The 13,875-nt window shown below is 34.1% G+C and overlaps 2 protein-coding genes across 2 annotated transcripts; both read right to left on the minus strand.

Moving 5' to 3' along the window:
* Positions 1–1,407: 1,407 nt before the first annotated feature.
* LOC102668001 (uncharacterized) lies at positions 1,408–1,968 on the minus strand. The gene has a single exon (XM_006584370.1). The coding sequence runs from the start codon at positions 1,966–1,968 to the stop codon at positions 1,408–1,410; it is 561 nt and encodes a 186-aa protein (XP_006584433.1).
* Positions 1,969–3,825: 1,857 nt separating this feature from the next.
* Positions 3,826–5,332, minus strand: LOC102668119 (protein MAIN-LIKE 2). The gene is made up of 2 exons (XM_006583907.4): positions 4,372–5,332; positions 3,826–4,278 (listed from the first exon to the last, which is right to left on the minus strand). Exons 1-2 carry the CDS (start codon positions 4,522–4,524, stop codon positions 4,003–4,005), a joined length of 429 nt encoding a protein of 142 aa, XP_006583970.1. The 5' UTR covers positions 4,525–5,332; the 3' UTR covers positions 3,826–4,002.
* Between the last annotated feature and the right edge of the window lie 8,543 nt (positions 5,333–13,875).

A 13,875-nucleotide genomic window follows, 5' to 3' on the forward strand; every position in this document is an offset into this window, starting at 1 on the left:
AATACAAAAAAATTCTATAAATAAGATTAAAAAAAACCCAAAACAGTTCCACCAGTCATCAGTGTGTTTGAAATAAAGAAAGAAACTTCGTGTCTAAAATATCTTAAGGTGAAAGAAAAATAGTAATAACTGCCTCTAATTAGTGGCAATCCTATGTTGAATTGAAAGTGTGCAAATGTACTAATTATATTCCTGCGTAAGTGCAATTCAACATTTCATTTCATCTCATATCTCATTCTATTTTATGATAATAATTATTTTTAATTTTTAAATAAATTACCCCACTAATTGAGATCCTAACCTACCTCGGCCTTGGTCCAAAAATTAAAAAGATCGGTGCTTGTTATAGGGACTGGAAAATGAAAGATTGTCTTCACACTTGCAATCTTGTCAATTCATGTCAATAAAAAAAATTGATCTATCAATTTTAAATTTGTTATTTTTTTTGTCTAGAATAAACATATTTTTATTGGAGGTAATCTTATTCATTTGAGTTGGATAAGATTATTATAAACCATAAAACTCTTTATTAAAACATCTGGTTAAGCAAAAGTATATAACTCCACATCATTTAATGTATCCAGTGACTGGTAATTTGTTAAGATAATATTTTTTCTTCAAGTACAATGAATACTAAATTCTTTGAGTTTATTTATAATACTAACTGCTTTTGTGGGAAGAAAACTAGAGGAAAATGTGTGTTAGCTCTTTTAAAGTTAGTGTCGGAGTAAGTTGATTTCTCTCTTTCTATATATACTAGACTTTGGCCCATGTCGATGTACGGACTCATACTCCTATTTGAATATTACTAACACATGTGTAAAGTTCAATAATGATGTTTATTTATATGATCATAATGTTGAGCTATGTGTAGAAAAAAGTAACATAAAGTAAGAATTTTAAACTAACCTAATGCTATTGTAGATTGTTGGATGATATTGTTGTGATTGTCATCAATGTGTTGTTGTTGTAATGAAAGAGAGGTTGCACAATAAACAGAGATGAATGAGTTGATTAGATTTGTGGACACGGTTAGTGATCATTTAATAATCATAAGTACAACAATGGTACTATATACAACAATATGCACATGAAAAGTAGACATTTTAAATCAATATACTTTAGTGGTAGTGATATAATTAAATATTGACGTGTTAAAAATGAAATCCAAGGAAAATGTAGTAGGTTGAGAATGCAGGACTTGAAACTATACCAATTTGGGAAGCACACTTGTTTATAAGTTTACAAATACTTCTTTGTATACTACATTGACGGTAGTATTTCTTGCAATACATTGATTATCATGAATAAGAATATGTAGTCCTTTTTTGCTTTGCACTCGTGAAAGTGTAACATATAGTTGGCCATGACAAAATACTGGCTTTGGCAAATACAAACCAACATGTGCTAAGGACTGTGAGACTTGTTTATGGTCATTGCAAATGAAACCATGAATGGAAACTGTCTTCTAATTAGTTTGAATGGCCATGGAGAATCAGAAGGAGACATATTCATTCTTGGTATGTATGTCCTATGACCTATATTGGGTTCAGTTATTACCTCTGCTTCAACTACATTGGTACCAAGTTTGATGACAATAAGCCGAGTTCCATTGCATAAACCATATGCCTGGTCCAAATTTCGTAGTAGTATGATGGGAGTACTAATCTTGATTCTTAGCTTGTGATTAAGTATCCCTGATGTTTTCAAGGAGTTCAGAAACTCAGGTGTTAGTACTCCAAAAGTAGGATTGAGTAGTTCATCAGATTTGTCAACAATATCAGCACTATAATACTCTTTCTCGTCATCGAGAATCAAAGACAAGACATAGTCATTTATTTTGTCAACAACATCTTTTGTAGAGGCTAGAATAGCTCTCTTTTGCAAGAAATCTGCGTTGTTGTAGTTTTGTAATAAATCTGGATATGTTGTGTCAACAATTGCTTGGATAGAATCATCAAAATCCATTATAAGAAACTCTTATAGGATGATTATTTTGCTATATCCATCGTTAGGTTGGCCAAGTTTGCCATCACCTATGTCTAGTAGCCAATCAGAAAACTGTTTGAGTTCATGGATTGCAACCGCATGTTTTTTTGTCAATTTTAGAATTTCACAATGACCCCAAATGTATGATACATTTAGAGATGCATGGACAATATCAGAGTGATTACCTCTTGGCACAACAGGTAGTATTTGCCGAAAATCACCACCGAAAACAATAACCTTTCCCCCCAAAAGGTTTGTCGTTGTGCATGATGTCTTTTAAGCTTTTGTCAATTGCTTCAAAAATAAATTTGTGACACATTGGAGCTTTGTCCCAAATTATTAATTTTGTTATCTGCAACAATTCAGCCAAGTCGCTCCCCTGATGAATATTGCATGTTGAATTTCGTGTTGTAGGCACTAGTATAGCAAACTTAGAATGTGTTGTTCTACCTCCAGGCAACAATAATGAAGCAATCCCACTGGAAGCCACTGTTAAAACAATGCCTCCATTGGATCGTACAACAGATGATAAAGTTTTCCACATAAAGGTCTTGCCGGTCCCACCATATCCATAGAGAAAATAAACTCCCCCTAATTGACTTGCAACAATATGCATAATCTTATAAAAAATAGAAGCCTGCTCATATGAAATTAGTAATGTATACATCTTGAATTAATAGTATGGATTGTTGGGAATGAATATTCTGTAAGTTAAAACTAAAATGTGGTGTACGTACCTATTAGTGAGTGATAGCATCTGTTAAATTCGGCGGTCAAAACTTCATTGTCATAAGCCATTTCATTGTAGATGAGCCTATTTTGGTGTGGGTTGGCAGCATAGCCTATTGGGTATGGCATTGAAGGGAAATCTCGTAGGCTTTTCCTATTGCCTTGTAGTAGATTTTCAATTTGAGTCAAACAAAGGTGCATTGTTTCTTTGTCAGTGAGTTGAATGCCTATGAATAGTCAAATAATCACACTGTTAGCAAGTAGGTTGTTTCCTATGAATGCTATGTAGTTATTTAGGATTTATGAAATTACCTTGTTTTCTGTGATTAAATACAATATCATCTATCATCCATCACCAAGTTTGTTCCCACACATATTCTGGTCTATCCATGGTATTCATAAATAGCAGCTTGACAAATAACTTTCTTAGGAAGTGTGGAGTTCCCCAAGTGTTAGCCTCTTGTAAAGCACCAACAAATTCTTGATCACTTCCTAGGAAACCTTTTGCAAAGCATGCTTCTCTAAATGTATGGTAGACAACATTGTCTACTGTTCTAATATCTTTATAAGATTGTGACCCTTTAGCGGAGGAAAGCATCATCCTCATGTAGAACAACTCTCCAGATGAAGGGGAACTACGGTGGTTCGTGGTGACTACTAGTGGTTGTGGGTGGTGAAGAAGAAGCTTGGGACGTTGGGGAAGGGTTTTGTAAGAAAGATGGAGAAAGGAATGGAGAAAGGAATGGCTATTTTCCAAGGCTACACGAAAAATAAGACTTGAAACACTCAAGTGTTTCTGCTCTCGGGAAAAGAAGAGTTTCTCACATACCAAAAGACATATCGCAGATTGCAACGGTCAGATCATGAACATTTGTCCTATGAACCTACAGACCAAATTTTGAGAAGATCCAACGGTTAACGAATGCAGGAGGGCACTTTTACCAGGATGACTTCAGGCAGCTTCCTTGAGAAGCTTTCTCGTGAGGCTTCTTTGTGAAGCTTCCTTGAGAGGCTTCTTTGAGAAGCTAAAGTCTTAACTACCCACACCCCTCTAATAAATAAACTAACCTTCTTGAAAATAAAACATAGATAAAATAACACAACAAATAAAATCAAACATCAATTATAATTGCTAATAATATTTCAGGGTGTTACAAGCACTGCATAGATTTGCCTTACAGGTGCAATGTAGTCACCGAACTGCATCCATCTATCATCCATTTCTTCAACAGAAATCGAAGGCGTAGTATGATGTGGTGGAATAGTCTGGACTTATCCAAACTATCATACAATCCTCTCCGGTTGGTGAATGATTGTCAAAGGACCCCATTTGAGATGGCCGAAAAGCAACGAGATGACCTCAAATTCTCTAAATGAATGGTGGTCACCATATGGAATCCATCCCACTACATTAGGGGTCAGTCTATCCAAACGCCTACGATACGTCGACACAGGCAGCGCCTTGCACGAGGTCCATTGGCATGCACGCGGTCTCCTTTCATCATAATCCTTGGTAGCTAGGGTGGAACCAACGAATGAGAAATGCTCGTAGATCCAACACTAGATAAATTTTCAAACATATTCATTAAAATAATCGACAACATGTAATAACCAACGCTAATGAAATAATATTTTATTAACATCTGAACTAACCTGTAATGGAGTGATATATCCTGCAAGCTGCCTCACCGTGCTCTTTGACGCCTCATTTAAATTATCATACATGTGCACAAGTGCAGCAGTGCCCCAAGCGTAAGTCCCATTCTGCGTCAAGTCACGCAGTACATCCAAGAATACCATGTGCATGTGTGTGACACTCTTGTTATCAAATAGTGTGCATCCAAGCAGATGCAACAAATACGCTCGCGTTGGTACAATCTAGTGACATGCGTCAATTTTCTTTTGATACACGTCTCGTAGCCACAATAGTCGAACATAAGATCCATAGCATTGAATCGTCTCCGTTCTCACCTCTGCAGTGCTGACCTCGAGTAATTCCACCAACATATTGATAGTGTCGTTGACATGAAGTTGCTGGAAGCTGTGGAAAGCCCCTACGATAAGCAAATGTAGCAACGACACCACATCATCCAAGGTGATAGTCACCTCTTTGACGGGCAAATGGAAACTACTAGTTTCCTTATGTTAGCGTTCCACAAAAGCAGACATTAGTCCTTGATCGCCCGTATTTAGGGAACATGCGATCAAAAGACTTAGTCCGCTAGCAGCCACAAGGCCTTCGATCTCTAGAGCAGGCCTCCCAAACTTAGCCATCACTACTACAGTAGTAGTTTTCTACATCAGTTAAATGGGGCGTTCTACATCGATTTATGACCGTTGTCATAGACCGCATCGTAAAAAGGGGATAGCTATTCTACGACGGTCGCTCAGACTGTCTTAGAATGTATATATTTCTAAGATGATCACATCAGAAGGACCGATGTAGAAAGCATTTCATTCTACGATGGTCACATGCGCAATCGATGTAGAATGCTTTTAATTCTACGACGGTCATCACAAAACTGATGTAGAATGCATTTTGAAATTTTTTTCCTTTAAGGACTAAATTGACACTATCTTCTACAGAAGTGGTCATTTACCTATTACTATAAAATAAATTAGCACATTACCTTATAAGCCACAGTTAGAATCCTAATACTCGAACCCAACTTCCATTGGCTCCAATCCTTCTTAACATAAAGGGCAAAAGATGTGGCTTGTATTGCAGCCATCAAGGTCATCAATGCAGTGCTTGAGTGATGACTTGGCTATTCTTTACTCATCTTGGACTGTCACATGTGGTGATCAATAACAAAAGAAATCCAAAATGAAACCACAAACTTCACAAATATGTAATGATAAAATAGGAGAGTAAGTACCTGAATGATGAGCCATAATGCAAAACTGAAGCAGCTTCTAAAACCACATAAAACTCCCAGAATTTTTTTACCAAAGTCAATAATGCAAAGCTACTACTTGCTCATTCTTTTGCAAAAGATTAGTACAAAAACTCTTAATGTTAATCTCTTGCCCTTTGAAAAATGTCAGGAACATTGACCTACCAATTCCTATTATTGTTCCCATCACCTTGGCCTTCCCTGTTGTGGTTCACACATTTAACTTTTCCATGTTGAAAAAAATTCAAAAAGAATTAATCCAAACCATGCATTCATGCTCATGTACAATAGAATATTAATTTATATTAGATTAAATTATTCACTAGGTCCCTTATAACCCCATTATAAATTTTAGTACTTATACAAGAAAACTGTAAGTTTTACTCCCAAGAAGAGAGCTGCTTGTTGGGTTCTTCTTTAGCAATTTTTCTTTTATTAAACCATGATTCCTAAAGATTGAATACAACAATTAGATAGAATAGACTACCTACTCCTTGATAAAAGGAAACAGGCATTACCACTTAGACCTTAATTTATTAAACTCCCCCCACCCCAACCCAGAAAAAGAAAATAAATACCTAGTTTTCCAAGATCCTTTGAAGTTCCTTGTCCTCTGTTAAAGCTGTTTTATTTTTCTTTGTCTCCACACTAATAATGAGATCATCTTCATCTGTTGCACTATCTTTGCATTCATCAGAATGTAAAGCATCAGGTGATTCAAAAGAATCCTTTTCCTCTCCAAGGTTCTTGGCATTGGAAACCTATTCTTTTCCAAATAGTTTGTTCATCACAACATTCATTATGCTAATCTCTTCATCATTTATTCCACCACTTTTAGCTGCCCTATCAATAGATAGCTTTTCTCTTTCAAGGACAAAAGGCTTACAATGCTCCTCACAATCACAAAAATGCACAGGGAGAGGAGGAACTTTAATATTTTGAAAAATATATTTGTGCTTTCCAGTTCCACTGAAAGGTATGGATTTCACCTGCAAAGGTTTATATGTAACATGTAAAAACCGAGTCAAATAATTTAGAACTAATATATTTATACATAATTAGAAATAATGCAAAGGCAAGAATACATTCTATATAATTAAATGATTATGTATGTATACATAATAAATCAATAGAGCAATTTAAAAATCAAAATCATTGCACTGAAAATGCATTTTACATAACTTATAAAACAACAATTTACCATTATGAGTACATACAGATTTTGGTAAGTGCAAATATTGGTGATAATGCATTTCCTTGGCAAAGAAGCAGCAACAGAGAGGAGCACTATTTATTAGTTGATTGAAGTAAATCCTCATAGTTGGATCTTGCATCAACAGACAACACTTTATGCAAATAGCAACAAGAAATCTAAAGTGTAAAGTAAAGAGCAAATATTTTCTACATTCTGCACTATACTCACAATTATAGGTTGGTTCCAAAATTGATCGTAGTCAAGATAAGAAATTTTTATTTTGGCATTATTTTATATTTTAGTCCCATCCCAGGGCTATGCAATAATGTCCACATATCCCCATGCGCATGGCTGTATTTGGGCTTGAGTTTATCTTACTTAGGTGTTATTTTATTTACACTATTAGATTGTCTCCATCATTATGTGATTATGTTTCTAATCCAAAATTCTGGGAGACATGTAATGATTTTGTTTAGACCTAAAATTAAGCGTTCGAATATCTAAAAAAATTTCCATTTGCCTAGATATGCGATGCAATCAAGCCTAAATCTATGTTCTTTGTCTTTGATAGAAACTAGATTAGAAACTAGAACAGAATGAGTTTTTTATTGAATGAATCCCTAATGGTTAATCTGCACCAGTGTGGTATCAGAATTCAGAATGAATGAGGGCAAAATCTACAAGAATGACTGCCCCAGGAAAAAGAGAGTCGAGTTTCTCCCACCCAAAACTAATCCTCACCAACTAAGTCCCTTCCCCTTTCATCTTCTGCAGTTCTAAAAAATCCTTCAAATATGATAGTAAAATTAATAGAAATTAAAAAGATAAAGCATATGACAAAAGCAATGCTTTTCAAGATAGATGAGGCAACAAAAATTGACCTCAGACCATAGGTGTTTAAAATTAAAACAAATGAAGTGAAGGCTTACTAAAACACTACAATAAAAGTGGATTAAGAGCAGTAGCTCGATTCACACCAAGTCTCAAACCTCCTTTGTAATGATAATACTAAAAAACAAAATACAAATAATATGTAGAACACAAACGATTCACACCAAGTCTCAAACCTCCTTCGTAATGATCATTTTGCGTTTTAAGATAAGCTAAATCAGAAAGTTGAAGCCTCTCTTTTACTTTTTATGGACTTGGTTCAAAGTTCAAAGAGGTCTTAAAATTATAAACTGGTAGAAATTATAATAGACAGTAAATGCAGCCTTCCTAGTGCATACTATAGAGAAACAGAAATCTATGTTAAAAATAATTCAATGGGGGAAAATAGCAAGAATAATCTGAATTGATACCTCAATCGTTTTCCTCACATCATCATTTCCTTTCAGGAGGGAGTGCACTGGAATGAAGGCTGAAAGAAATATAATCCATCCTAATGGCAACACTAGAATCCTGCAAAGTCAAATAGGACACATCACATGGCCAGGACATTAACATGAAAAGCATAAAAGAGGGACTAATAGGCCAAACACAAACATTACATTTGAAGTCACAAAATTTAAAAATTCATGATTTATACATGAAATTCTTTTTTCAAAAGGAGTTGCTTTGATTTTGAAATCTTTGTGATTTTAGTTGAGTATATGTAGAAATCTGCTCAAATTTGGTTTGATTTGATTTAAGTTTTAACTATTTAAATTGACAACATTGTCCTCATTATAGAGAAATCATATTATTTGAAGGGTAAAAGAGGAAAATTAGCAAGATAACATGAATTCAATTCATTTTTAATGAATTCCAAACATGGGGATTGGTTTCTAAATCAAATTGGTTCTATTTTTTAATGATTACATACACGAGGAAAAGGAAATTTAGTTTAATTGAAACTAAAGTTCAAATAATATCCTAATAACTTTTTTTCTAAAATGCCGCCAATCTTGATGCATATAACAAGCAAATGTAGCATTGGAAATTAGCTAGGCAAACTCTGATTGAATTATTTCAGAAGTACTATCACATCATGCATAACATGTAAGTATGTATAGAAAAGGAATAAACTAACCTAATAGGGAACAAAATCAAATATTGAACCACAACTCCACAGCACCACAAATGAAACAAATAAACATTACAGTTCCAAGGTTCTGGAGGATTTGACTTGAAGCACCTTGTGAATGTATCCTATCCAACATAAAATTCAGAGTCAGTGAGCAAATTTGAAAGATATTTCAAAAAAGATCATGTCTAATGGCTTCAGGCTTGGACATAGAATATGGGAATTGCATAGAATTATAAATATAAGAGATAAGATGATACGTGATGTATCAGAGGTGCTTGCAGAAATGGAAAATAGTAGCTGTGGGTTTTGGTGTTCCAAATTTGTTTGAAGCAGCTGGGCTCATGGGAAAGAAATGCATATTCTAAAAAATGAAGACATGATAAACAAACACCTAAATAAGTGACCTTTCTCAATCTGGGAAAGAAAGTATTGAGGTGTTTGGTATTTGACTTGGAAGGTTGTGTGGTGTTGGGCATTTCCTACTCAGAAGCAGCAGTGGGTGGTTTTTGAGTAGCATCATCTAGAGCGTCTTGTTCCCATTCTCTCTTCAAACGCACAAGATAGTCTTCTTTGGCCTTCTCCAGCCTCAACCTTCCACCCTTCCACAGACACCCATTATATTGCCACATCAATAGAAAGTTAAAATTAGTTATAGGAAACAACAAAGTCTTATCTCCCGTTTAAAAACTTATGCACATCACTTGAAGAATCCTATCCCACATGTAGGTTCCCTTAACATTTCAAATCTTACTCATGTACCGTGACATCACTTCATCCTCATCTCATACACATATGCATCATGCATCACATATCAATATATCATATTCGTCTCAACATACACAAGTCACATTCATAGTCAAATGGAAAACGACATTTCCAAACATAATTCATTCACAAACATATTACACATACACAACTAAGTTACATTACACAGAACAAGGCAATTCACAAGAAGAGAGTGGCATACAGTTGTACTTCAATATGTAATTACTATAAAATAAGAACGATACAATGAAAAGTTTGCAGTAGTTAGAAATAACCCACAGTCACATTGAAGTTATGTTTAGAGAAGCCCATTCCTCTGGAATTGTGCCGGTGAAGCAATTGTAAGCAAAGTTGTTTGGCAGCCTCGTCACCTAATAACATAAACAAGCTTAGAAGACAAAAATTCATCTGATATGGAACACAGGAGATACAAAAAAAATACCAATTGATAAAGAACACAGGGCAAAAAGAAAGTGCAGTTACACTTCACATATAATGCAATTTAAAATTAGAACATACTTATTTTCTTTCACCTACCAACAAATTTTCTTACAATTTAAATTCACCCATAGTAAGTATTCAGTAAAATGCTTACAACTCAAATCAGACAATCTACCTAAAGTTAAATTGCCACACCCTTCTTCCTTACCTTAGAATGAAAATCTTCATTCCAGCAAATTTTCTTTCCATTGTCAACAGAGCCGTACAAGAGGGAGTCTGACTTGTCCCCTTGAAGAATGCCGGGTAAGACACTCTGCAGTACAATATAAAATTTGAAATCAAAAAAACAATTTAAATTTAGAATAAGGGTTCATAAGGTTTCAAATTACAAAACAACAAATTAAGCAGATTTTTAAGTAGGTTTGAAATGCAGCACCACTTGCCTCTCCAACCTGTGCACCGTGGCAGGCAAAAACCAATCTGCTCATATAAACCCCAAACCAAAATTAAACATCAACTCAAAGTGTCTAAACCTGAAACACGAAACTGAAGCCAAACAAACACAAGATGGAAATTCAATTCACTTGAATGCATTGGAACTACAAGAGCCTTAGTTCCATAGCGCTTAACAATGCCACGACCTTCCAAAATGGGAGGGGGAGTGATGACAAAAGAGGAATCACCGTCGAAAGCAAAGCTATCGGAGGGAACAAACGACAGTGCTTGAAGTTGGCCATGAGACACATTCTCGAGAACCGGAGCAGCGAGAGCGCTTGGAGCCTTGTTCTCTCCGGACTCGAGGGCACGCTCCAGAGCAACAATTGCGGTGATGGAGGAGTGAGGGAAGTTCACAGAGCGCTTCATCACCGTCGGGAACTGAAAAATCTGAACGCCGTGGTCGGAGAGGACCTCCGTCTCCACGTGAGGTTGCGAATTAGGGTGGTTGTGGTGCATTTGGTCTTCCAAATCGTAGTTGTGTTTGGTGAGGTCTTCCTCCGCATTGGGGTTTTCGTCGTCGTCGTCGTCCTCCTCCTCCTTGTGCTTCTGGTGGCGCCGACTGATTTGCGAATCTCTCTTGCGCTTCCTCCATCTAGTTCGATTATCTACCAAAAAAAAGAAACAAAAAGAGAAATTAAGAGAATAGTTGTGATGAGAGGAGAAATTGTGGGAATTGGAAGCATAGGGTTGGCATTGGAGGAGTGAGGGTTTTAGAGAGGAATGAATGAATGAATGAAAACCTGAAGGAGAGGCTGGCATGGCAAGAGGAGAGGGGTGGGTTTAAGGGAGGGATAGAGAGAGAGAGATTTGAAAGTGAAAATAATCCAATAAAAATGGCAATTCTTCAGAGACAAGTGATTAACAAAACCGTAGTAGTTTATACATGAACAAAGACGGTTTTTATAAAATCGCCTTTGTAACCTACACATCAAAGGCGGTTTTATAAAAACTGTTGTTAAAAACTCTATATACTTGGTATTAATTTCAAAAATGCAACCGCGTCATGTACTACATCAGTTTTTAAATAACCAATGTAGATAGCACGATGTGGAAGCCTAGTAGTGCATCTTCCTTCCATGGGAAGATAGCTTCAGTTCAGGACATTCATGCAAACAATAATATCGATCATGTAAAAAAAAATTAAGTTGTAAACTATGTGCTTTATATTTTTTAACAATTAGATACCTCTCCATTCCAGACTCTCAGAGCAAATTGATTTTCAAAATCTCTCAGAACTGATGTGTCATAGGGTCCTCCTGGAAAACCGTAAATACCAGTAAGAACTTCTTCAATAGGTGTTTCCTACTCTCATTCAATTCCTCTGTGACCGTAGGAGGATCCTCAACAACACGTTCATGATGTCGCTGCCTACGGGCAAATGCGATAGGCCTTCGCCGCTAGAGGCATCATTATCATCGTCAGTCGCCGCTCTCCTTCCAAGACTTTTCCTATTGCTCGACCTAAAGCACGACCAACACCTCTCGTTCTAACCATTATCAGCACAATATTTTTTAAAATATTTTGAATTTTTGTTTCATTTTTTTTTTAAAAAAAAACTAACTAACAATAGTGTTTTCAATTATTTTTTAAAAATATGGTTTCCTAATTTTTGTAACTAACAATATTGGTTTCAATAATTTTTTCAAATATGGTTTCAATATTTTTTTTAACTGACTAACAATTCTAAAATATTTTAAATTTTTTTTCAATCATTTTCTAACAATAACTAACAATTTTAAAATTTTTTCAAATATAGTTTTAGTCTTTTTTTTCAACTAACTAACAATTTTAAAATATTTTATTTTTTTTTCAATTATTTTTTAACAATAACTAACAATTTTAAAATTTTTTCAAATATGCTTTCAATCTTTTTTTAACTAACTAACAATTTTAAAATATTTTAATTTTTTAAAATCATTTTTTAACAATAACTAACAATTTTTTTAAAAAAATAAATATGGTTTCAATCTTTTTTAACTTACTAACAATTTTAAAATATTTTAACTTTTTTCAATCATTCTTTAACAATAACTAACAATTTTAAAATTTTTTCAAATCTGGTTTCAATCTTTTTTTAACTAACTAACAATTTTAAATTTGTTTTCAATATTTTTTTAACAATAAATAACAATTTTAAAATTTTTTCAAATATGCTTTCAATCTTTTTTTTAACTAACTAACAATTTTAAAATATTTTAAATTTTTTTCAATCATTTTTTAACAATAGCTAACAATTTTAAAATTATTTCAAATATGGTTTCAATTTTTTAACTACCTAACAATTTTAAATTTTTTTCAATCATTTTTTAACAATAACTAACAACTTAAAAAAAAATCAAATATGGTTTCAATCTTTTTTTTAACTAACTAACAATTTTAAAATGTTTTATTTTATTTTTGCAACCTTTTTTTAAAAATAACTAACAATTTTATAAATTTTTAACATATGGTTTCAATTTTAGAATTCTTTTATTTTTTAAAATTTTTTCCACCAATCTATTTTTTAATCTATTTTATTCACCAGTACAAATATAACACTATAAAATAATAAATTAACAATTCAAAAAATTTACTAAAACATAACAAACAAAAAATAAATCACAAAATAAATTTACAATTACAAGAATTTAAAAACTAAATAATAAAAAAAACCAATACGGATTACCAATCCATATTCATACGGATTGAAAATTTGTATGACTTTTTAACATAAAATCGTCAGGAAAACTAGCACAAACAACACAAACGGAGCAGCATTACAATGCACAAATAAGAAGAAGAAAGAAGAACATGAAAGGAAGAAGAAATAATTACCTCGAAGGAGAACGAAGAAGACGGAAGGAAAAAGAAGCAGCACGAACGGAGGACCAACACCCACGAAGGAAGAAGAAGAAGCACGAATGGAGGGAAATGACGCAGCCAAGAGGAAGAAGAAGAATAAAAGCGGCATAAGAAGAGGAAAGTGGCATAGGAAGAGGAAGAATACGAAGGAAAGAAAAAGAACGAAAGCGGAGGAGGAACAATGACTTATACGGACGAGTCACTTTGATTTTTTTATAAGCAAAAGGTGAATGACATTTTAGTTCTTTCACTTTTGTTGTTGGGTGTCCCAGTAAAAACCTTGGATGCCCAAAGCAACGACCTCAAGTATGCTATGATTGACACCTAAAATTAACTTAAGTAAAGCATGAGGCTCATGTTTGATTATAAGAAATAATTATTTTTTTTAAAAAAAAGTATCTCAAAACGCTGTTAAAAAATATTTTAATTAATCCAAATATGAGGTTCATTTTCAAGCACAACGATAGAGCAATAGTAGTTCGAAACTCGACATTTACTCACCATGAGCTTTG

Source organism: Glycine max, chromosome 7 (genome assembly GCF_000004515.6).
Source record: "Glycine max cultivar Williams 82 chromosome 7, Glycine_max_v4.0, whole genome shotgun sequence".
NCBI lineage: Eukaryota > Viridiplantae > Streptophyta > Magnoliopsida > Fabales > Fabaceae > Glycine > Glycine max.